We start from the raw sequence: 24472 nt of genomic DNA on the forward strand, positions 1-24472 counted from the left end.
GCTCATCTGGAAAAGGCACTGCTGGATATTTCAAGGTTATTATTACTTTTGCTCCATATACAGGAACATTATTTTTATTTTTAGATTTTTTTTTTTGTTTATAACAGAATTGTTGTATGACTCAATGTTCTTTCTAAGGATATAGCCATAATTCTTATTAATTTTCACATATGCTTTTGGAAAGTCTTATAGCACATGAAATTGACAACATCAGCTTAAGGAAAGGATGGCGTGATAAACATTTATTGTAATGCTGCACTGACAAAGCAAATCCAATTTTCTCCATACAACAGCATGATTTGCATTGAGCTACATGTAGAAGAAGCATTTGGATTTTCAGTAGGACTTATATGTGTGTAAACTGTGTTCTGTCCAGATAACAATAATGAAATCCTTAGCCAGACTTTTTTTCCTTAGCCAGAGCCTTAGCCAGACTTTTCTGAGATGGGACTGTCACATATGGGTCTTCCAAGAAATGAACGAGCTATCAGTGATGTGCTTATATCCAACAAAAACCAGACTTTTCTGAGCCAGACTTTTCTGAGATGGGACTGTCACATATGGGTCTTCCAAGAAATGAACGAGCTATCAGTGATGTGCTTATATCCAACAAAAACAGCTATAACCCTCTCACCAATCCCAAGTGACTGTGTGCTTTATGGCATAATCCTATCGTGGTCTTGTGTTGTTGCAGCAAATGCTGTGCCAGCACAAGCTGTTGCTAACATGCATAAAGTATGCTGATAGGAGATAGGGACACAGCAGGAAGGCCTGCACCACCCTGCTGGCACCCTATCCAGATGGACTGCATGATAGAGCAGGTAAGAGCTTCTCCAAGTAGTGCAGGGACTGGGGAAGGACAGGTTGTGGGTAGGGAGGGGGTGTAAGAGGGTCGGGTGGGAGGAAGAGTGGGTGAATCGGGCCCAGGAGGAGGCCGGATTGACAGTGCTGGCACACACCATATCCTATCCCCCTCCCCAGGCCAGATATACTGATATCAGAGGTGCCAGTGATTTTGCTGGTACAGGTCTGAGGCTTTCCCCAGTGCAAGGGGGCAAATGTCCCCTTACCTCAGGGAGACCTCCAGCCTACTCAATTCCCACACTGGAGGCAGCCTGGCCATGCTGGCCCGCCATATCGGCATGGGTTAGGATTGGGCTGCCCGAGTAAATTAATTACTTTGGCAATAATCGCAGTAATTTGACAATAACACGTCATTTAAATAAGCTCAACTGTTTTGGAGTTCAGAAACTCTTTCAACTTATAAACATCTTCCTTAAACTGAGAAGCATCATAAAAGGATAATTTGTGAGGAGGGTTGTGCATGTTTGCTGGGCCCACATTTTATAGGTAATGTGTCTGTTTCCATCTTTAACTCAGGTCTGGGCAAACTTTCAACTTTAGTGATCTTGAACCTTAAACAATTGTGTAGGAGAGAGAATTTCAGCAGGAGCAGCTTGTCCTCTGTGAGAGGACAAGCTGCACCTGCTGAAATTCCCTCTTCTGTACAATTGTTAAAGATCCAGGATTCCTAAAGTTGAAAGTTTGCCCACCCTTGCTTTAACTGATCCTATAAATAAACAAAACAAAACAAAAACCCAGTTTAGGACTCTTTGATATGTGAGCATGTGAACTTGTTGGCATCCTTAACAGGAGTCAGGTAAGTATCTTTCAAGGTCATTACTGTTTATGTATGTCCCTTAAATGTAATAGTGATAAACTATCACCCTGGAATGGGTTTGACAAAAGGTAATCTTTTATGGACCATGCATGTTCATTCAGCAGCAAGTCTTACTCAAGTCCCAAGGAACCGTTGATAGTATTACAACATCACTGTGAATTTGGTAGGATGCTTGCAGGAGGTTGGGAAGCAACTTTAAAATGAAGTAATTTTGAAATCATTCCACTTTAAGGTACCCTACTTCATCAGTCATTCATAAAAGTTGGACCTAATCATTACCTTCGATATGGTATAGCATAACCTTGGATTACCTTCTACCCAAAATAGCATGTTTTATAGAGTTCTCTCTCATTTTGTAAAGATTATTGGAACACTGTCAGTGAAGTACTTTGAAGACTTATTGCTATAAAATACTAACTAGAATCCTTCCTGACATGTGGCAACCAAAACTGTACATGGTATTTCGAACAAGCTGCACCATAGATTTGTTAAGGAGTATTTTAATGTTAGCAAACTTAGGGCCCAATCCTATCCAATTTTCCAGCACTGGTGCAACCGCAATGCAGCCCCAAGGTAAAGGAACAAATGTTCCCATACCTTAAGGAGGCCTCTGTGACTGCTTCCCCACCACAAGATGCAGTGCATGCCCCATTGGCTCCATTGCACTGGCACTGGAAAACTGGATAGGATTGGGCCCTTATTTTTGATCCCCTGCCTAATGACCCCTAACATGTTATTTGCTTTCTTCACAGCTGCCACACACTGGGTTGAAATTTTCACTGAGGTATCCCCCATGACCCCAATATCTCTTTCCTGATTTGTCACTGACAACTCAAACCCTATCAATGTACAAGGGAAGCTGGAATTTTTTTTTGCCTCAATAGGCATCACTACACACGTAATGACACTGATGGTCCAATCTTATAGGGCTGGCTACCTGTGGTACATGCATTGTGCTGGCAGTGACTGTATTACAGATGTCATAAAGTTTTGTGATCATAACCTGGAAGTGGGTCTCAATCACTGAAAAGAGCAGTTTGGAACAGTAGGGAGGCCGCAGAGGGGGCTGTGAGTCCCCTGCACCCTCCAGATGGCTCGCACTACCCCTCAGATATGATTACAAGATCCTTGATCACAGCAGCAGTGCGTTTGCGGCAGCACCATCACTGCCCCTGCAAATGCCACAGTTTCAATGTCTGAGTAGGACTTTGAGAACTGCTGACCTATATAAATAAACCCCTTGAGTAGCACATCTTTGAGGGCTTCACATATCATTTCCCTCTAACATGGAAGAATGCTTTGAGTCCCCCAGTCCACTTGATGTGGGAGCAAGCTGTGCGAAGTGGAGACAGTATTCTACACATTATGTATAATGAATATATGTTTGAGATTAGAGTTGCCAGCTCTATTCAAGCAATAAAACCAAAATGTTCCTGAAATCTTGCAAAACATCAAAGATCAACGGAAGGCTGTTGCGTTGTAATATTTTGAACTGTGTTAATTAACAGTGTGGCTGAGTACCAAGTTTCAAACTATGGGGGAAACAAGATATTAATGATATCAATTATGGCAATGGGGAATAAACAAGGTATTAAAACTTAACTTTTAAAAATGCCAGGTGTTTATTTTACTTAAAATACTCATTAGGACAGAAACACACCACATGGATTACTGATTTGCAAACATAAAGAACGGTTGTAAAAATTTTATTTTGTAAGTGTTATTTAATGTTTGATGCATTCTGAATATATTATAGCAGGGGTATTCAAACTGGGGCATCACAATGCCTAGCCTGAGAGCCCTGGCTTCTGCCCCCTTAAGGGGCAGGGGGAAGGCAGCAACGTGATCCCCAAGATCGCGTAGCTCAGGGAGACTGCAGGGACTGGAATACACTCACCAGTCCCTGCAGCAGCATCCTGGGGTTGTGGGGAGCCCTGCGCAAATGTCTACAGGGCTCCCCAGCCTTCCAAAAGTGAAAGTGCAAAGACTTACTGCGGTTTTCAAACTCCCTGAGAGTTTGAAAACCTCAGTATTATAGGTATTCATATGAATTTAGTAGCTCTGGCAGGTATGAAGGATCAACAAACCACTCTTGTGTGAATAACATTCCTATCTTACATCTGCTTACTTGGGATGAATTCAATACTTCATTGCTTACTAGAACAATGCATGCAACTGCAGTCTACAGTGCTCAAAGATCTCATGTCAACAAGAGAGATTGTTCCTGTGCTGGGCAGCTCTTATAGTTAGGAAATACTTCATGTCTGGTTTAAATCTACTTCCCTGTAGTTTCAACCATGGGCTCTAGTCCTTCCCCGCGGAACCACAGAGAGTTAAGTCTTCCTCTTCAGAGCAGCACTTCAGATTTTTGAAGATGCTATTGCATCTTCTCTCAGTCTTTTGTTTGCTAGGCTAAACATGCGAAGCGCTTTGAACTGTTCTTCATAGGATGTAATTCCCAAACCATTCACTATGTAAGTTGTCTTTTCTGAACCTGTTCCAGCTTATCAATATTCTTCTTAAATGTGGTGCCCAGAACTGGGCACAATATTTAAGGTGAGGCCTGACTAGTGCATAGTAGGAAGTCCAGTATCTGGAACTCAGTGCCTTTGGACTCTAACATCATGTACATTGATAGTGTTGTATAAATATTAAATAATAATGCTTCTACACTGTCTTTAGTTTGCTATTGTGAGCTGCTAAAAGTACCAGTATGCTTATTTGGTAATTAGTAGTTTTCCTTTGACATTAACATTCAAATTTTTGCAGAATGGCCCTTTCTAATGTACACAGTTATGCATGCATGTATGCCCTGCATGCACATACAAGGCACGCTCACCCCTTTAGAACTAGAATTCAACATTTAATGCCAATTCAAACTTCATTTAGGCTTGAACAGTGTTCTGAAAGAACTGCTATGGAAAGAATTTCCATTCCTTCTGAATGGAAAAGCTCCCACAACATGAAATCAATTTTTTCTATTTTTGAATTTGTGATTTGATTTTTACGTCAGGTTTGTTAATAAGGACATCCCCTTTCTTGAAGTCCTCATGAGGGTGCTGAAAAGATATACAGATTATTCTCCTAGCCTGGAACACAGCAGCTACTCTGTACAGGCAGAAAGTTTTATTTTCTTTACCTCTGTTTTAGAAAGGTAATGGGCCCTGCATGTTTTAGAGCACAATCAAATAACATTGCAATATGTTAGTGAAGGAAGGAAGGTCTTCACAGGAAGACCATGCGACAGGTTTTCATAATGTCATAATGGTCTAATGTTACCTGATATCTAAACTGGATGGGGCACATGCTGGTGAAGTACTTTGAGTACCACAGCGTATATCACTGCTTAAGTTCAGGAAATTTTGAAAGACAATGTTACCAATACTAACACTGCAGTATGTTAGTGAAGGAAGGAAGGTCTTCACAGGAAGACCATGTGACAGGTTTTCATAATGTCATAATGGTCTAATGTTACCTGATATCTAAACTGGGTACATCAGTAAATAATACTCCAATCCTATTCAAATTGAAGCATGTTCCAGTCACTTTAGTGGAGCTCACATCTAAAGACTGTAGGATAGTTTGTGTAGCTAAGGGTGCAATCTTCTCCTTGCCACTCGATGGTGGCTCTTACAACATCGCTGACTACTGTAGTCAGTGCCTGCTGAGTTAGTGTACTGCTGGAAGTGTGGCAGGAAGGTGTGCGCCTTCCCATCTCTGCCATTGACAATGTCCCCGCTTGCTGGAGCAGGAAAGATGACAGGAGAGGTGGGAGGGGGTGGCAGGAAGGTTGAACAGAGGTAGGGAGGGGGCAAAGTCAGGTGGGGGGTATAAAGGGGGTGGGGAGGCAGCAAGAGGGGGAGGCTCTGTTGTAGACGGCCCGCACTGGATCTGATTTCCTCTGGCAGCAGCCTCTCTGCCCCATTTCTCTCTTCAGACTTGCACTGGCAAACTTGCTGGTGCAGGGACAAGGAGACCCATTGTGGGTCGGAAAGTTTACACAAGGGTAACAGGATTTAAAATCTCCTTTCCCTGCTGAAGCCTCTTGGACACACACCCCCCCCCCCCCAACATGGAATGCAGTGTTCACCAGTGGAGGGAGAATAAGACTGGGCTGTGTATCACAACTACTACCTGCCCAAAAGTTTCTGTTTATGACAGCTGACATGTGATGGAAATGTCAAGTGGCCAGGTTATCGTGAATCAATGGATTCCCAAGGTCACATTTTTTCATGCATAATTTATAATTTGAATCTTCTATAAAATATCAGCTATCAGCGTTTCTATCCTGTGCAAGGCAGAATCCTTCAATGAGAAAGTTTGTGTATTATGTGAAGTGTATCATGTCCGGTGCAGAGTATTGGTTGTGCTACCTGAGGCAAGCTGTAATATCTTTTCAAGTTTCCCTTAGCTTTTATAAATCACAAGAGCAAGCCAATACTGAGAAAAGTATCAACAGAGCAGAAATTATACATTTATCTTCTGAACAGCATGACATTAATCCTGACCTACTTACACGGTGTCCAGTTCTATAAAGAACTGTGTATACACATGACTGTTGGATTGAGCTGTGCTTCCATTTTTGTTAGAATTCCTTGGATGTTTTCACAGATATTCAATACAACATAGCTCCGGATAGCCCTGGTCACAACCCACTATAAGCTTTGCTGTGGGAAAAGAGGGGTTGACACTGCACTGAGTTGTTCATCTCCACCATTCACTTGTACCAGCTGAACTATCAAAACTATCTTTTCTTCCACTAGGCTTTTACCTGCAAAACTTTCCTCTAAAAACATTTACTGAGACTAAACTAAGCGTTCTTACCATTTTGAACATTGTTACTTATAGATTTACAACGCAATCCCATGCATGCCTACTTTGAAGTAAATCCCACGGAGTTCAATTGGGCTTACTTTCCAGTAAGTATATATAGAATTAAAGCTTTATGGCACAATCCTATCAAGTGGCTCTGTGGCAGTGGAGTGCACTTTGTATTGGCAACCTTCAGTCACGAAAGACTATGGTATCACACTCTGAAAGTGCACTTTACAGCATCACAATTGCACTTTACAGCACTTTACAGTGCACTTTACAGCACTTTACAGTGCACTTTACAGCATCACAGTGCACTTTACAGTGCACTTTACAGCATCACAATTGCCATTATGGAAGTGCATGCAGCCATTTTCAGCACAGCTGCAGCCCTGTGTGCCACGCAGCTCAGGATTGGGCTGCCCAACCACTACAGTTTCTTACTTTAAAATTCTGACCAACGTGTTGACCACTGACCACTTTAAAATGTTCCCTTGTACTCGTAATTAACGTTTCTATAAACAGCAACAACAAATACTGAGTATGAATCTTGTTTATAAATCTAACAATATAATATCCCTGGTGTAGAATTTTTACTGTATTTTAAAAAGCTTTTATCCCACTTTTCTCTTACAGATTCAAAGCAACTCACAAGAATCAATAATAATTAAAATAGTCCATAAAGCAGAACTCTGTAGCCACCTTACAGTATGTATCCTGAGCTTTCTGCCCACAGAAAAAGTGTTTATTCTTTGTTGATCCTTATTTGGTCATCTTACAGAAAAAAAGAAATTGGAAGCTTTTAGGTGCAAGGATTTGGATAATACCTATTGTCTGGGAAACCCTAACTTTCTGCAGAATTTGTAAGGGGTTGTAAATGACATGGCTGCAATTTACTGGTCTCAAAAGATTCTGTAGACAGCACCGAATCAATTCTACCTTTATAAATGATTTATGCTTCTCTGCATGGTTTACAAGCAAGCAACATTAATGATATGCTACTTGCTTTTATATTTAGGTGATAATTGTGTTCTCTCTGAGCTAGACTATTGACTTCACCTCAGGTGCAGTTTGCATCCCCCTCTCTGGAACTCTGCCGAGTTCATTTTGTCACCTTTTTCTGTGAAGAGTCATTATCCTTTCATTAGAACTACAAAAACATTAGCAAGCTGACTCTTTTATCATACTCTCTCTCTCAAGTAGTGGAATTCTGTACTTGCATGTTGGCTGATCTGCATTTTTGAGGAGTGCTTTCAAAGAGACTCTTTGGTATATGTGCAATCTTTCTGGTATGTATTTCGATGTACCACTTCTCATGGTCTATCTTAAATACCAGCAATACCGGTGATGTCAACCCATGGCCCCACCCCTTCCCATCCTGCCATGTGGAGACTCCCAAGAAAAGGGGAAGATGGGAAATTTTTGTGCTCTTACCAGACAGTTCCACGGCCTACTGTCTGCAGTGCTGCTGACAATCAGCTGGTGAGTGGGCGCCTGCCTGAGACAGAAGCTGATCCTTCAGCCAAAATCAGCTTGGGCTGCAGACGCAGAGCTTTGCAAGGAGGATCAGCTTCGCACACCACTGGACAGTAGCTCAGGTACACTGGTGGTACGTGTACCACAGGTTGAGAAACACTGCACTAGACCAAACATGACAGACTTACAACTCTTGAAAATAGCATTTTCAGACTGAAGAAGGAACAAATGACCAAACTTGATTCTCTTATATCTAGGTGATGGTTGATTCTCTGCGATATATTACATTTTTACTTTGGTACACAAAGCAGTAAGTTTAGAGTACTGTGTTTTAACTAATCACTGGCTCATGGCTTTTGCTTGCCTGAAACAGTAAATATTTGGTGTTCTTGCCTCATAGCACTCATACTCTGACATCTCCTGCTAGAATCTTGATTAGGCGGACCATCCCTAGGCTGGTCTGCAAGGCTGAGAAGACATGGAAGCAGTTCCTTGCAAGGCTCTGATTGAGCCTATGCATCCCTCCCACGAACCATGTTCTTCTCTTTTCTGCCATGCATGACAAGATTTCACTTGCCTTGGGCTTTGGGCAGAGGCATTTCACTCTGTTTGTCTTTATCTTAATCTTTATCTTAATGGTTGCGCTTTCTCTCTTTCCCCACGTTACCTCATGTTTCTCAAGGAAGGTTCTATATACAGGAAGAATAAGCCCAGCAGGATTCATCATCCGCAAACTATGCTTTACCCAGGATTTCAGTCACATTGACTGTTCAACTGTACAGTAATTATTGAAATGCCTCCCTTCTTCAAAAATGTTTCTGGCTCAAAACACACACTAATTAGCCTAGTTACTGCAGAAGCAACCTCCCTTCCCCAAAATCCTTTCAAAGGATGGGGGAGGTCCAAGAGTCCAATAGAATGAGTCCTTCTGTCCCAAAGCCATGTTATAAAAGGAATCATCTGAAGGAGACATGGCACTTCCAAGACTGCCTGTTGGAATGGCAAAAATGAGAGAAAGGGTCAAGCACTTTGCAGAGTAAAATGCATGGCTAGTGGACTGTGTTTAGCTTGGTGTCACAAGTTGTATACAACTGTGGTAAAAATAAGCTGAAGAGATAAATTAAAGAGAAGAGGTTGGAAGTATAAATAGATGGAATTATGATGGCAAGTACAAAGCTGACAAGAAATTAATTTCCTGGCAGGAACTGTGTTGTAACTGAGTTGTAATGAATTCCTTGGAAAGAGTAATAATAGCATCATCATAAAAGGAAAGGAGGCAGGACAGGACTCAGGATACATTAAAAAAAAAAAGAAATCTAATAGATGAGAAATATAGTCAAAGTCCAAAAGAAATGTACACTTTTTATTTTAAAGGGTACAGTATAAAAATTAATTAATGTGGATGTGTTTTCTTTGGCACGTTTAGGAGTTATAATGAACTAACAATTTTAGGCTCCAGCTTTTCCAAAAGGGTTCTAGAAGTGCACAGTTTTGCACGCTGCTGTAGCGCCATTTGCAACAGCCATAAAACAGGTGCTGTAAGTGACATTTTCAATCATCTTGAAGATGGATGAGGTCTCAGTGCTTAGAAACCAGACCCAATTTGCATATGGTCCGGTACAAATCCAGTACCACATCCATATAATTCTAACTTTAACTGGTTTCATTTCTTCATGCTCCCACCTGAATAAAATAAGAACAGAAATGCATGAATACCATTAAAGGTGACTGAGCTGAAGGGTCAAAAATACCAGATATCCTGGAGTTATATTTATCATTTTTTACCCTTCCCCAAAATGTCAACTTCACTTTAATGGATATCAGTCATCCAATTTTTCTTCTTCTTTGCCATACCCCACTACATGTTTCTCATTAAGGGTGACCAGATCCAATGGAGGACAGATGCCTATACTTTTAACCACTGTATAGAAGAGGGAATTTTGGCAGGTGTAGCTTTTTAAACCCTTCCATGTTGCGCTGCACCTTCCAAAAGACAACTCTGAAAGAAGATCTGTCAAAAATTCACTTCTTGATATCTTTCTGTTTTATCTCCCAAATGCAAAGATGTGAAACGTTCATTCAAAGGTGCATATGTTACTTTCCCAACGTTCAGAAACCCATGTTGACAATTATCTTCAACCACAAAATGCATGATTTCTGATTAATCTTGTACTGTGGGTAGTGGTAACATGCAGCAATTAGTTCTTTAACATTCCATTTTCAATAAAGTGCAAGGTATCACATTTGCTAATTGATGTGGCTGAAGAAGTTATCAAGCTCTGATTGTTAAAATAACTTGAAGTTCGCTGAGAGGCATCTGACCATGTTGCAACATCTTGCTTCATTTTTAGATAAGTTATTTTTATTCTACCAAGTTTGTTCCACAAAATGACTTTCTGAAACAGGTTAATGAGAAAGAAAATAGCTGTGCAGAAAAATGCTGCGCAGAATTCCCAGAAGACATTGAACAAAAGTTTTATAAATTTTAGTATATCAGAACTATAAAGCATAACTCAATTCTTGCCTTCCAGCTTCAAGAACTTGCATTATATTCCTAAGTACTAACTTTCATACTTAACTTTAAAGACGTATTAAACCTACAGGCAGCATGTGCCTTCTACCAACTATGTACTCATTCTAGAGATACCTATGCACAGAAGTGTGCTACACATACATGCTTACTGTTTAGTAATCTGGTGTAAATACATATTTAGATCCAAAGGTCATTTGCTACCACATCAGAGTTAGACAGCTGTCTCCCACTTGACACTGACCCCTCCATTATCCCATATGCTATGGTATCCAGCACAGATTTATGTGTGCTGGTGTCTGACTGGACAGCCCAATCCTATCCAATGCTGGTGCAGTGGGCAGGGCTGCCAGACCCATGCTGTATTTGTGTTGGATTAATCCAGACAGGAAGTCTCCTCAGGGTAAGGAAATATTTGTTCCCTTACTCCGCGTGGCACCCCAGCCTGCTCAATGTGGCTAGTCGAATCTGCGCCAGTTACTTAGCTAGCGCAGAACCAAGCGGTCGTGTGTAATGCCAGCAGGGCTGGGACAGGGGTTAGGATGCAGTGGAGGCCTGCTCCACTGTCCCTGTCCTCTCCTGGACCTGAACTGCCTCCTCCCTGCCCTCCCCCACCCTGAAACACCCCTTGCCCACCTCAAGAATACTCTCCAGCCACAGTCTCCTGCCCCTCCACCATCTGGCGCAACATCTACTTGCCATGGCGGCCGTCAGGCAGAACGCGGTGCCCGTGGGATGACCTTCCTGCCACTGCCACATACTCACTGAGTGTCAGAAAAAGCTTTATGTTGCTTCTACAACCCCAGCAGCTGTACCTCACCCCCATGCTTCAGAACACCTCCTGGATGCAACCTGCTGAGAGTTACTTCCAGGTTATTGGGTCCCACTGATTTGATTATCTGTGGAAATTGGTATCTTCGGGGGTCTGGAAATGGATCCCCCATGTGTAGTGAGAGCCCACTGTACATACAATGCCCCAAACATATGACTAACCAGCAGGGCCTCTGAGAGGAATTTTATCAGGGAGTACAAAGTTTCTTTTGGGCCCCTTTGCAAAGAGGGAGGGGTGAAACAGAGCAGGGGAGGGCAAGCAGAATAGGGGCAGGGAGGGGCAAAACAGGGTAGGGGGAGGGTAGAGAGAGCTGGAAAAGTCTTTGGAGCCTGGGTCTACCAACCCATGTGGCATCAGTAGTGTCTCCAGCATCCCATGCAGGCAACAAGTCTGAGTAGATAGGAAAACATAAGATCCCAGGAAATTTCTGGGCCCCCTCCTTTGGTTCCAGGACCCCCTTTAGACCCTGGGTCCAGGTACAAATTACCCCCTTTACCCCCCCCCCCGGCCCTGCTAACCAGATTGCTGGATTCGGAGAAGAATTTCCTAGGTGTTTTTTTGTGTGTGTATCTTTTATCTTATCAAATACTAACACAGTATGATTCTCGACATGGTAAAAGTTAGATCAGGGGTGCTCAAACTTTCAACTTTAGGGATGCTGGACCTTTAACAAGTGTACAGAAGAGAGAATTTCAGCAGGTGCAGCTTGTCATCTGTGGGATGACAAGTTGCACCTGCTGAAATTCTCTCTTCTATACACTTGTTAAAGGTCCAGCATCCCTAAAGTTGAAAGTTTGAGCACCCCTGAGTTAGATGTAAGGCTGAAATCCTATATATATACTTACTTGGAGTAAGCCCATTCAACTTAATGGAGCTTATTTCTAAGTAGACAGGCATAGGAGTGCACTTAGTTTTCCAGAGGCTTAGCCAGAAAAGAGCAATGGTTAGACCTATGGTTACACTGGATAAGTGGCTGGAGAAGCATCGTAAATTTGTATAAAATAGCAAAAACAAACAGAAAGTTTTAAACTAAAATTTCTTTACAACAATAAATATATAAGCCTCAAGTGCCTACAGTCACATCAGTGCCTTTGCATGAAGCTGGCCACCCACTGGTAGGAGGGATAAGAATTATTTCTTTCTGACAGTGGGGTAGAATACAGCTGATATGTTTTTGCTTCATATCTCCATAAGCCTTTAGCTTAGAGACTTTAAACACAAACATAAAAGCTGAAAATTCAAGAATGGTATCTAGATTATGATTGAAAAACACAAGCCTTCCTTCCTATGGCTGCAGACTTGTCCTATACTAAGTTTAAATAAACTTCACCTTATCTTCAAAGTATTCAGTTTGCATGAACGTATTGTCTTCAGATGTTATAGACAAGAACCCTATATAGACTATGGCTGCAATCCTAACCACACTTTCCTAAGAGTAAGCCCCATTGAACAAAATAGGACTTACTTCTGAGTAGACCTGGTTAGGTGTGTGCCCTATATCTCATTTCTCTGGCATTGGGAAAAGAAAATACAGTAGTATCATTTACATCTCATAGAAATATGCACTCCATGCTTAAAAAGCACGGGAGTGTCAATCTTCGAGAGGTACGTGAACAGAGGAAATATCTTAGGAACGGCAAAGTTTTGAAATTGGGCCAAACTATTGCACCATGTAAGATAAACACTGGCGAAAGTCAAGTGTGATTCCAATGTTTATGCACTAGCATTCATTCCCCCTTGTAGTTTATATAATTAATAGCCCAATCCTACCCAGTGCTGGCACAGCGGTGCTGCATGGGCCAAGTGGAATCCAGAGCTGGAATTTAGCAGGCTGGACATCTTCTTGGGCTTCAAGACCTGGGATGGTGGTTAGGATATGGCTGAGGCCTCCACTGCCAACCCCTCCTCCATCCTGGGCTTGAACCGCTCCATCCCCACCCTCCGAAACACCCCACCTCCATCCCACCCTCCCCAACCCCTGTGCCACTTGGTGCTGTACTTACTGTTGGTGGCTATTGGGCTGGATTTAATGCTGGCATGATGGTGCAGGCCTTCCCACCAGCGCTCCTTACTCCTGAATTGTTGCATGCTTTACAGCGCATTTGCAATAGCTTGCACCGGTACAGTGACTGCTACACTGGCACTAGCGGCCCTTAGGATTGAGCTGTTGGAGTTTTAGGGAATATAGAAGAGAATTTTGTATTGCAGACCTTTAAATGTTTCTATCTGGGAAATAATTTATACTGTCTGACATAATTTTGATACTACCTGTTTAGATTAGTGCACTTTCTCGTAATTTTGCAAGACAGAAAAACATATGGTTTGGGAGCATGAAGTTATAGAAGCACTTACATTTGCACTGTGATCACTTCCACTAACACAGATGACATCTTGTTTTTGAATTGTTAGTACCTCTTTTGTCAGCTTCAGTCGGATTTCATAGGCGTTTTCAGATATTTCGTCGTATAACAATGCAATACCAGTTTTTGTCTGTAAAAGTAAGGTAATAAAGACACATATCAGAAATGTCAAAACCATCAGAATTTAAAAAAAAAAAAGATGAATACTGAATGCATGTCTTGTGTGCTCATAATACTGTTATTTTGGCAGCTGTTTGCTCCCCGTTTTGGGGTAAGAAGATAGTAAAGAGCATCTTAGGAAAAGAAAAAAGCTGAGCTTCCTTCTGTATCAAAATTCATGCACAATCTGAGCCTATCATGCCAGTTTAGCCCCTGCAGTACCAGCAAAGGCTTGCAGTGAATCAGAGAAAGACTAATCCTCTTTCAGTCATTATTTCACAGTGTTGGCCAGTTTTGCCCAGCTTGCTTAAAGCTCTTCAAATTTCCTTGAACACCACCAAAGCAGAACACCACCAAAGCAGTAGTGTTCCAGTGCTAGGGGAACAAAGCCATTTCTCCCAAATCTTCACAACGTGACTCAAGTAACCCAGTCCCATCCCCAAACAAATCCCTCTATTCAGCACCACTGCACATTTTAGAATCAATTATACTTTTATATTCTGCATTAAAGAAATTACTTACAACTACACAGACGAATCCTTTTTGACATAAAAAGATTACAGATTTATTGCCACTTACAGTCATTTATCTTTTAAATGATTTTTTTTTTTTTTTAAAAAGAAAGATACTAAGGAAACCAACATCTGCCAAAGTCCTCATTTTTATCTGTCATTGAATCAATCAAAAGACAACGGAAAAGCAGGGGGGAAAAACACAGTGGAAAATTATTATTATTAACTAGCAGATGAAGTTGGAAACGGGGTGGGCGAGATGAGAGGGTTGGTCGGTCACTATTAGAGCTATGGAAAGAAATTGCATTCACTAGAAGTCTTCCTGATATTTAGAGCATTTTTAAAGAATATTTCAAAATTTCAAAAGAGTGCCACTGTCTCCAGTGAAAGGTTATACATTTTCACATTTAATGAAAAGGCAGTAATTTTCTTTAAAATAGGGCAGAACAGGATCATCTTGAAAATTAATCCTTCTCTCTTGAAATTTACACAATGAAAATTCAGATTGGGACTCCCTGCAGCTACTCATGTTGTTATCAGAAATATTTGAGTTGTAACCTGTGTACACTTTTTACCATCATCAAATCAGAACTTTGGGGGACAGGGCTATCCAGGTTGGTACTAAGATGGAGGCAAAGAGATATTCCTCCTTCCCACACTGCAATACCAATCCAGATCGGACCCTCTTGTGTGCTATTCAACAAAGAAAAACAATCACCCAGATGTTAAATTGTCCACCTTTAAAGTAACATGTAATTACTTTATGCCTGGGGCATTTGGTCCCTGGGGCATTTGGTGGGCTGCTGTGAGATACAGGAAACTGGACTAGATGGGCCTATGGCCTGATCCAGTGGGGCTGTTCTTATGTAGTTTCACCTTGCAAATAAAATCAGGTGAAATTGTGTCCATTGCATAAGCTAAGAGCACAATCCTGGGCTCGACGCACCAGTTTACCGCCGGTGCGCACTGTCACAAACATGCCATAACTGTCACATGGACCGCTGAGCTGCGGAGAGGAAAGCGGGGGCAGGGGGAGGCGGGGAGGAGGCGTTCCGGGGAGGAGAGAGGGCAGGGAGGAGGCAGGGAGAGAGTGGGTGGGAGGTGTGCCGGGGGAGGGAGTGCGGAAGGAGGCGTGTCTGGTGGAGCTCTGCCCCACCAGATCCAGAGCGTTCATGTGGGGCTCGGCGCCCAACACAAACACTCTTACTTCACTGCCAACATTTTGGTCAGTGGTGAATCGAGTAGCCCCATTGCAGGGCTACTTCCCTTACCCAGGAGAAGGGAATGAAAGTTCCCTTCTCCCGAGGTGCCACCTGCCATTTTCGCTGCTGCCACAGCCACATGCCACAAGGGCTCAGGATTGGGGTATGACTTTTGGGGAAAAATCTAGCCCTAGTTTCTTTATTGGTTCTCAAATCATTATTGTAAAATCATGTATGTATTTTTGAAGATTGCTCTCTAAACAAAGTTCAGATAAAATCTTTGTACTATACAAGTGATTAGAACTCTGATGTAATTTGCATTGTTCCAACAGTTTGCAGCTTTGGACTTTGTCAGACTGGGGAGTTCTGTATCATGAGTGAGTTCACTTTCATGATGCCTCAGAATATGTTGGGTAAAATCAAGTCTGAGAAAAATATCAATTATGCCACTTGGCCAAGTCATAAGCCTAATCCGAAGACCTAATCTCCCATTGTGAAAATTTCCTCCATATGGAAGGGTACCTATCTGACACTGAATATTAGATTACATTTGAAACAATTAGATTACAATTAGATTACAATTGAAACATTACCATTCTGTGAAGAAATTACAACTGAATCTGGGCTTTTCTACTGAGAAATTGTGCTTAGTCTAGTCTGGAGCCCCTGCTGAGTAAACGCCTCGCAATTCATCATGTTCAAAGAAGCTTCAAAGAAACTATTGCACTGTCACTGTACTCCTCTGATAATTTAACAGGATATCACATTTCCCAGTAAATTGTTTGCCCCCACTCAAAACAGAATTATTAACTGGTTATTTGAACATGACTGTTGAGGTATATTTTGATATTTCAAATGTAATGCTTAAGGGGGGGGGGAAGTGCAAGCTGCAGCCATCTAATGGTGGAAACTGTTACTGTAACAGTATGATAACCACATCATAGGAAGCTGCTTATCCTGAGTCAGACCATTGGTCCATATAGCCCGGGACTGTCAGCACTGACTGCCAGCAGGTCTGCAGGTTTTCAGAAAGGAATCTTTCTGTGGTCTACCTTGGAGATGTCATCGATTGAACATGGGAGTCCTGCATGCAGAGCAGGTACTTCACCACTGAGCTGGTGCAGGCTCAACAGAATGCATTTTACCTCCCCCCAAAATTGATACCTCAATTATCTCTGTGTAACATAAGATTCCAATTACTTTTTATTGATAAAATTTATAATCAAACCTATACACGTTTATTCAGACCTAAATTCCGCTATTGAATGGTGCTTACTCCTGAGCGTATTTAGGACTGCACCCTCTAAGCATTTCATAATAAAATTAGTGATAAATACATATACATATTACAAGGGCAGTTCAGCCACCTTGAGCGCCTTTACTGAGAGGAAGTATACATTCATTAAATAAACTTATATTGTTTTCTTCCATTCATAAACCTCTGTAGTTGAAGAATCCACTGTTACTCTCTGTGTGACTCGTAGCTGAGTTGTCATCAAGATGGCCATCATGTCATCAGGATGGCCACCGCTGCAAAAAAGAACTACTCTCATCTCAGTAGCTACTGGGTCTATTTAACTGTGCAGGTTCTTCTTGAAAAGGTATTTACCTAAGCTACAAAATATGCTGTTATGGTTTGTGAAGAAATTTGCTTTTTTTTTTTTTTGCCCATTCTTTGGCAAAAAAATTTGAAGTCAGTGGACCTTACTTCTGAGTAAATAGTGCAGCTAATCTTAAGGCACAAGCCAGAAACCACAAATCTAGCATGCAGGGTCTTGAGCTGCTGCTGCTTGAGAGTCCGCCACCCCAGATAAGCCCTCTATGGATGCCTGTCCCAACGCTGGGAGGACTGAGCCAAGGCAGCTACCAGCACTCTCTGGTTCTCTTTTTAAATTGAGCACATGAGCAACAAGAACAAGGTAGTATGGTGGATCCGGTGCAGAAAGGGCAGCACACATCCTTGCACCAGCCTCCCCGACTCCTATGGTGGGGCAAACACGCTTTATGACATGTTCACGACACCCAGAAGCTGTCACATGCGACTTGTGCAGGCTTAAGCACAATTTAGGATTGTGCTCTTAATATTGTTCTTTCATTCCAAGAATGTGTGTTTAGAATGTTCCTGCCACTCTTGAGATGTCTCTGTACTTCTAGAAACAATCTGAAAATGTGGCATTTTCTGCTTGATAAAGTAGGAACAGCTAACTCGTACAAGATAAAGGGGTAGGAAAATTGTCTCTTGGACTTTGACAACCCTGAAAATGTTGTGTAAGGGCACGGAACTCTCCCTTCATCACACATGGCAGGTTCGTGCAAGATCCTCCTATTGGCATAGCTTTGAAATGTAGGAGCAAGGAGAGAACAGGATAATGCTAAGGGGTCCAGCTGTGAAATCAATGGGGTTGGGCAATGGTTCAAACAGAACATGAGTTTACCACTTGTATCACAAACCAGGTTGGTATTACGAGTTGCTGCAATGGTCATCAGTTCATAAGATCAGATCATTAAGTAGTTTGCTAGCTTACCTGGTTTCATATGTTAGTTCACACCGTGGCTAGTTCATGTTCACAATTATGGCACAATGATGTTCACATAATCTTACATGAGATCATCTTCCATATATTTGAAAAGAGCCTATGCTACTGTGACTGCTGCTCTCTCCACTAAAGAGCACAAGGTCTGCAGTCTACTTCTCAAACACAAAAGAGGCAAGGAGGAGGAACTGGTAACCAAGGATGACTTAATGCTTTCAAGAAAGTCCATTATACTGACATATAATGTACCTCATTGATTACTTATATCAAGTCTCTCAACTAAAAGCCTTGTTAAAAATAGCCCTAGGTTATAATGTAGGCATTTTCCGTTAATGATATTAGCTTTGGAACAGGAGTGATTAACAGCTGGTTCTCAATCTGTGTGATCTTAATCATGAGAAAGTAAGCAGTAATGGCTTGTTTAATTACTGTAAACACAGTGTGTCACCAGCTAATTAGATATGATTGATTATTGTCATTCATATTCCCTGCTCAAGACATCAGATGCAGACATTTGAATTCAATAATACATGCTTAGAATGAACTTTCAGAATGTCACTTTCAGTAAAATGACAGGTATTGAAAACAAAAAAAAAATATTTTTAACATTTAATACAATATCAGTGAATCTCTAAAACATAGTCAACAACATTTATGTCCCAATCCCAAGCCAGCATTCCACTGTCGGCTATTTCTGAAAAAGTGCCATAAAGTGCTTTCTGGCATCACACTGAGGCTGCAATCCCAACCTGACTTTCCTGGGAGTAAGTCCCATTGAACACAATAGGACTTACTTCTGAGTAGACCTGCTTAGGATTGTGCCCTGAGTCTCTTTCTACCCACCAGAGAAGGTAAGTCTGTGGGAAAAGTGGGAGGGCAGAATGGAGGTGAGGTGCAGGCAAAACTGGGTGGGGAGGGGAAGTTATGGGGGAGGGGAGGCTGCAAAAGACGGTGGATCCAGTGGTTATGGTGTGTACCAGATTCTATCCCCTTTTCCTGCAGCTTCCCCTTTCACTCCTCAGACATAGCAAGATGACTAGTGCATGTCTGAGGAGACCCATTGCAGAGCGGGAGGCATCTTAAAAACTAACAAATGCACTGTAGGACAAGGTTTTGTGGATGACAGTGGACCATAGTCAGACCAATAAACACTTTTCAGTTTCATTTCATATTATGACTTTCCATTTTTATTTAACCCATTTCTGCCCAGCCCACAGGTATACACATTTGATCCCTGTTGAATATATGCAATGTTGGGCAGAAATGGCTTGATTGTATCAATATGATCAAAAAACCTCCTTTGGTTAGAAAGAGACTAACTTACAAGATCACACAAGATTCTACAAAACAGGTTTTTCCTTAAACCTTCACTTTAAAACAGAAATCTTTTTCTTTGATCTGTAATTTCTACTTCTATAAGGAAGATTCTGAAGTACACCCCAGGGATTAGTAGTCAGGTCTTCCTGATCCGGGGGGGGGGGGGGAGGAAACAACCTAAGAGAAAATTATGACCTTTTTCAAAAGCTTAATGAATTTTCAAAGCCTAGCCTCTCTTAACCATACTGCTGGAACCGAGTATAACAACACCATGTAAGCATTATCAAAGAAATAAAATGGTCAACATGAACACAAATTTTTCTTTCTCCCCATCTTATCTATACAACTGGCAGTAGTGTTTGGGGGGAAGCACTAAGTTTTGCAAGGCGCCTCATTGCACCCTGTAAACTGCCCCTCCCCCTCACCATTGGAGCCATTCCAAGGGGTGAGACAGCAATGCAGAAGAGTCATGCTCTTACCGCCTGGAATGGCTCCAATGGCAAGGGAGAGGGACAGTTTATAGGGTGCAATGAAATGCCTTGCAAAACTTAGCATCTTGCCGAATGCCGCTGGTAACATTTGGCAGAAATGGTCCTATCAGAAACTTGATTTCAAACTTGACAGCTTAAAAAAAAGTTACAGACTTTATAAAAGTTAAGCAACATATGGACAATTATTTTAGTATAAAATGCAAATAATTTGGAAGTGTTAAATAGGTGAAGAAATGGGTGACAGTGAATACCTCTTGGGGGCCTCACAGCTTAATCGGAAAAAACCCAACTGGCTTCCATAAGATTACTGATTTGTAATTAGTATTAGACTGATAGGAATTCATCCAAGAGCTCCTTTTAGGTGAGTCAAGTGCTCAGTCAGCCAGGATCTGCACCTAGCTCATCCAGGTCCTGACATTTTGTACTAACTACTAGGCCACGCCCAACTGAACAATACCGATTCATGTTCAATTGAATTAGAACTGTATGTCATTTTGTTACTTGATCTTCTGAAAATAGCTACACTGTGCATAATAACATCTTCTTCATGCTTTTCACCAAGTGCCTTTTTCAGGTTAATTTTAGAATTCATCACAGCAAGTAAGCTGTAGTTCTATTTATCAAAACCATGGTTGAGTAAAGATTTTCTTTGGTGGATTGTTGCAGTGGAATGTACAACCACTTACCTACTTTAAAGAATTATTGCCAAATTAAATCTTAGGAAATATACTATTTAAGTGCTACCTTAACACCTTTGCTTCCTCCAAATCAGTTTTTTTAAAAGTATGAAAAAAAACTTCCCTGCTTAGACCAATTATCATTGTCTAGGGAAGTATTTCTCAAATGGTGGGTCAGGATCCACTAGATGGGTCACAAGCCAATTTCAGGTGGGTCCCCATTAATTTCAATATGTATTTTATTTTTAATATATTAGACTTGATAGTATGTGACTGCATTTGGTTAAATGTGACAGATCTGTACATTTGAAAGGCTACTATGTATATGCTTTTAACAATGATAGTCAAAAGGGCTTACTCTTGGGTAAGTGTGGATAGAATAGATTAGGGTTCTCTTCTCCCACCCTCACATAAGGCTGGTAGCCAGTGTCACAGAAAGTGAATTACAAGCATTGACATCTGAAGCTGTAATCTTCCTGGAAGTACTCATTCTGACTGATGTATAGAATTATTCCAACAAGCATGGTTTGCTTGAAATCAAGGCAGTTTGAAAAATTAGAATGCTGGGCTCTGAAAGCCATCACAAGGTCATATAAACAATCTCTGAGATCCAATCCCATATATCCACCTCCACGTGTGAACAGAAACAACTTCCATGTCTGCATGCAGAGGGGAGTGATATTTCCTCTTGGCAGCAATCCATTTGCTTTGTGGGGCACTGCAATGATGGGGATGGCTTTTGGTAGGAGGCTGTTGCTGAAAGTGTGGAATAGAAGAGCCCCAATGTGCAAGTGCAACACTGCAAAGATGGTGGTTTGGAGACCAGCCATTTTCTGAATATGGATTAATTAATTACATAAAATACTGTACTGACATATATAACAACATAATTGTTGCAGAGAAGTAGCCTTATACAGAGGTATGTGTATATTTCACATGTTTTTATAGAACAGTATTCCTTCCAAGTGATAAATTTGGTTGGATATTCTGAATAAGAATAAATGATAGTGATGTGATTTATGAAGATTCAAGTGGACTGTTCTTTAAGATAAAGAAATGAAGCCAGGGAAGAACCACTAAAGCAGGGGTCTCCAAACCCCAGTCCAGGGGCCCGCAAGCCTCTGGCCCTTGACACTGTGCCAGATATTTGATGTGGCCCACTAGCCAAAAAGATTGGTTGGTTGGCAACCTTCAGTCTCGAAAAACTATGGTATAAGCCTACAGCACCCGGTATTCCCAGTCGGTCTCCCATCCAAGTACTAACCAGGCCTGACCTGCACTACAGGACAAAACTAATGCATTGACCTGTTGTGTGTGAAGTTGGGTTTGATCAGGGCCAAATTAAACATTATATGAGAATTCCATGATTGAATTCCTCACTGTTCTCTATTGCAAACAGCAGCTGTAGAGGCAAGAGGGCTTTCTTTTTTTTTTTATCATGGCCATGGCATAGGGAGGAGATAGGCCTAACTTTTTTCCCCATGTCACAGCAAATCCAGAAAAGCTTCCTGGGTGCTTTTTCTGGATCAAACTGGGCAACATTTTCAACTGTAAGTCTGGAGTCACTGGACACCTGCTTTTCTCTCTGCCTGGCTGATAGCAGCTTGGAGAGGACAATTTGTACCAGTATTGCAGTTCAGGACAGGAGCAAGTGATTAGACCTCGCCTCCCCATAAAGATTGGCTCTGGTTCAAATTGGGGCTCCTCCATGGCTGTTTTTCAAGACAGAAAAAAGTGAGGAGTTCCAATCATAGAACTACTAGTGACTGGCCTTGAATGTCATACCCAATTCTTCAAGAAACTTATTTTATTATCTCTGGCAACATCCTTTCTTTGTCTCCATTCTTCATCTGTACTGTTGCAATAGGGATACTCCCTTTCCTAGTACTGGAATATGGCAAAAAAAATTCAATAAATGCATGAGTGGTGTTTAAATATTAAGGTTTATACATATCTTGGGGATTAATAATAGCTAGGATTTATGCATCAGGTGCTGCTAATAAAACAGTTTAAATCTACAGGAAGTTCTTTTATCTCTCAGAAAAATCACCAAGGTAAATAAAAGATGGAAGTATTTATAAGTGCAAGATCACCAAACTAAATGCCCTTGAAAACTATCACATAAACAAGAAATCTATTGGGAGAGGATTATTGGAAAGTCAGGCTAGTAATTCCTAAGAAAGTAAGCAAAGCTAAGGCATAATGGATCAGAGATTACAGTATGTCAATATGAAAATACTCAGCACTATTCAGTACTAAGGCAGGACATCCATATATATGACAAATTCATTGACAAGAAAAGTATTTATTTGCTATAAAAGGGCACCTGAGAATTCATTTCCAAAATACATGTTCCTCCTAGCCATAGCAATACACGATAAGCACTAGTTACACAAAATAAAATAGCAGTCCTTTCCTTATATTTATATAAGAATTATATCCTTATAGCTATATGCCAAAAATAATTAGCCTGTGTTTTTTTTTCTTCATTCCAGTTAGAAGTGGATATGAAAGGTATCTTCTTGTAACTTTTCCCAAGACAATCTAAAACATACTGAGTGTAGTATTGGTTTTAACCTTTCAGAGCACAATCCTAACCAACTTTCCAGCACTGACCTTGCCACAATGCAGCCCTAAGGTAAGGTAACAAACATGCCCTTACCTTGAAGAGGCCTCCTTGACTGCCTCCCCACTGCAAGATGCAGTGCACACCACATTGGCACAGCTATGTCAGTGCTGGAAAGTTGGTTAGGACTGCACCCTCAGCCTGGTTACTATTGTTTTTAGATTTTTATAGTTTTAAGATGTGATTACCTGCAAAAAGCACCTCATAAAAATTTGATTGGTCATAATGAACAGTAAACAAAATATTCTGGTTTGTGACGTCTTGCAAGGAGAAATAAGCCTTCTCTTTCCTTGCACGCTCAGTTAAAAAGTATTGCAAACACAGATGTGATCTTTCTCCAAGACAGTATTTTGATAATCGTATCTGCAATGGAGCCACACTTCTCAGTGTTTCATTCAATGCCTTGTTAAATTATCCACAGGCTAAGGAATCTTGTTGGCTGAACTGATATGCAAAGATCGGCTAAAGGCATGAGTCTGCTACATTACTGACAGCTCAGTTTTGAGCTGCCTAATGCCCAGAGTAGCAACAGCACCAGAATGGCCACCACTGCATCCAATGCTCACCGGGCAACTACCAGCAGCTCATCAAGGAAAGGGGATTCCCCCAGGTAAGAAAGCAGGCCCTGCAACGTGGTGACTATTTAGCGGGCACAGAATTGAGAGGCCCCATGTCAAGCCAGAAGGCCTGACTCAGGGTTCTGGATCCGGCACACCGCACTCCCTCACCCGCCCTACCTGTCACTTTTGTGACAGCCATTGCTAGGGTAGTGTGCTGGCCACTGGTGCAGACCTGGCATAGGATTGGGTTGACTATCAGGTGAGACCAAACATAAGGCCCACAGGCCAAATGCAACCCGCGGATGCTCCTTCTCCAGCCCAAATGATAGTTGGGATCTCCAAGCTTCCCCCCCCCATCAGTTGCTTTCAGCTGCTGAGCTGCAAAGTGACTCACTGGCAGAAGTTCTAGGAAAGTGCAATTCTCATGCAGGTGATGCTGCTGAAAGGGTCACCCATTTGATAATTGGGCTGTCCTAGGGCCACCCTTTCAGCCATGATGCTTCTGCCAAGACACAGGGAGGGAGAGATGGAAAGAAGCCTAAGGAAGGCGAGGAATGGTACAGGGGGAAGAGGCAGACCAAGAGGAGTGATAAAGGGAAAAGCTGCAGATGCACTGGAAAAACCCAATTATCATATGGACTGCCCTTTCAACAGAGATGCTTCTGCCGAGGCATTAATTTGGAAAGCATCTCTCAGCTGCTGA

The 24472-nt window shown here is 41.6% G+C and overlaps 1 protein-coding gene across 2 annotated transcripts in view; it reads right to left on the minus strand.

Annotated features, from left to right (window-relative positions):
* The window catches only part of SNTG2 (syntrophin gamma 2), a 272584-nt gene that overhangs the window by 142350 nt on the left and 105762 nt on the right, over positions 1-24472 (minus strand). For both annotated transcript variants that reach the window (XM_066640310.1, XM_066640309.1), the window contains exon 2: positions 13684-13821. In XM_066640310.1, coding sequence (XP_066496407.1) covers positions 13684-13821 — 138 coding nt within the window. The remainder of the gene's footprint in view (positions 1-13683; positions 13822-24472) is intronic.

This window comes from Tiliqua scincoides, chromosome 1 (genome assembly GCF_035046505.1).
Source record: "Tiliqua scincoides isolate rTilSci1 chromosome 1, rTilSci1.hap2, whole genome shotgun sequence".
Lineage (NCBI taxonomy): Eukaryota > Metazoa > Chordata > Lepidosauria > Squamata > Scincidae > Tiliqua > Tiliqua scincoides.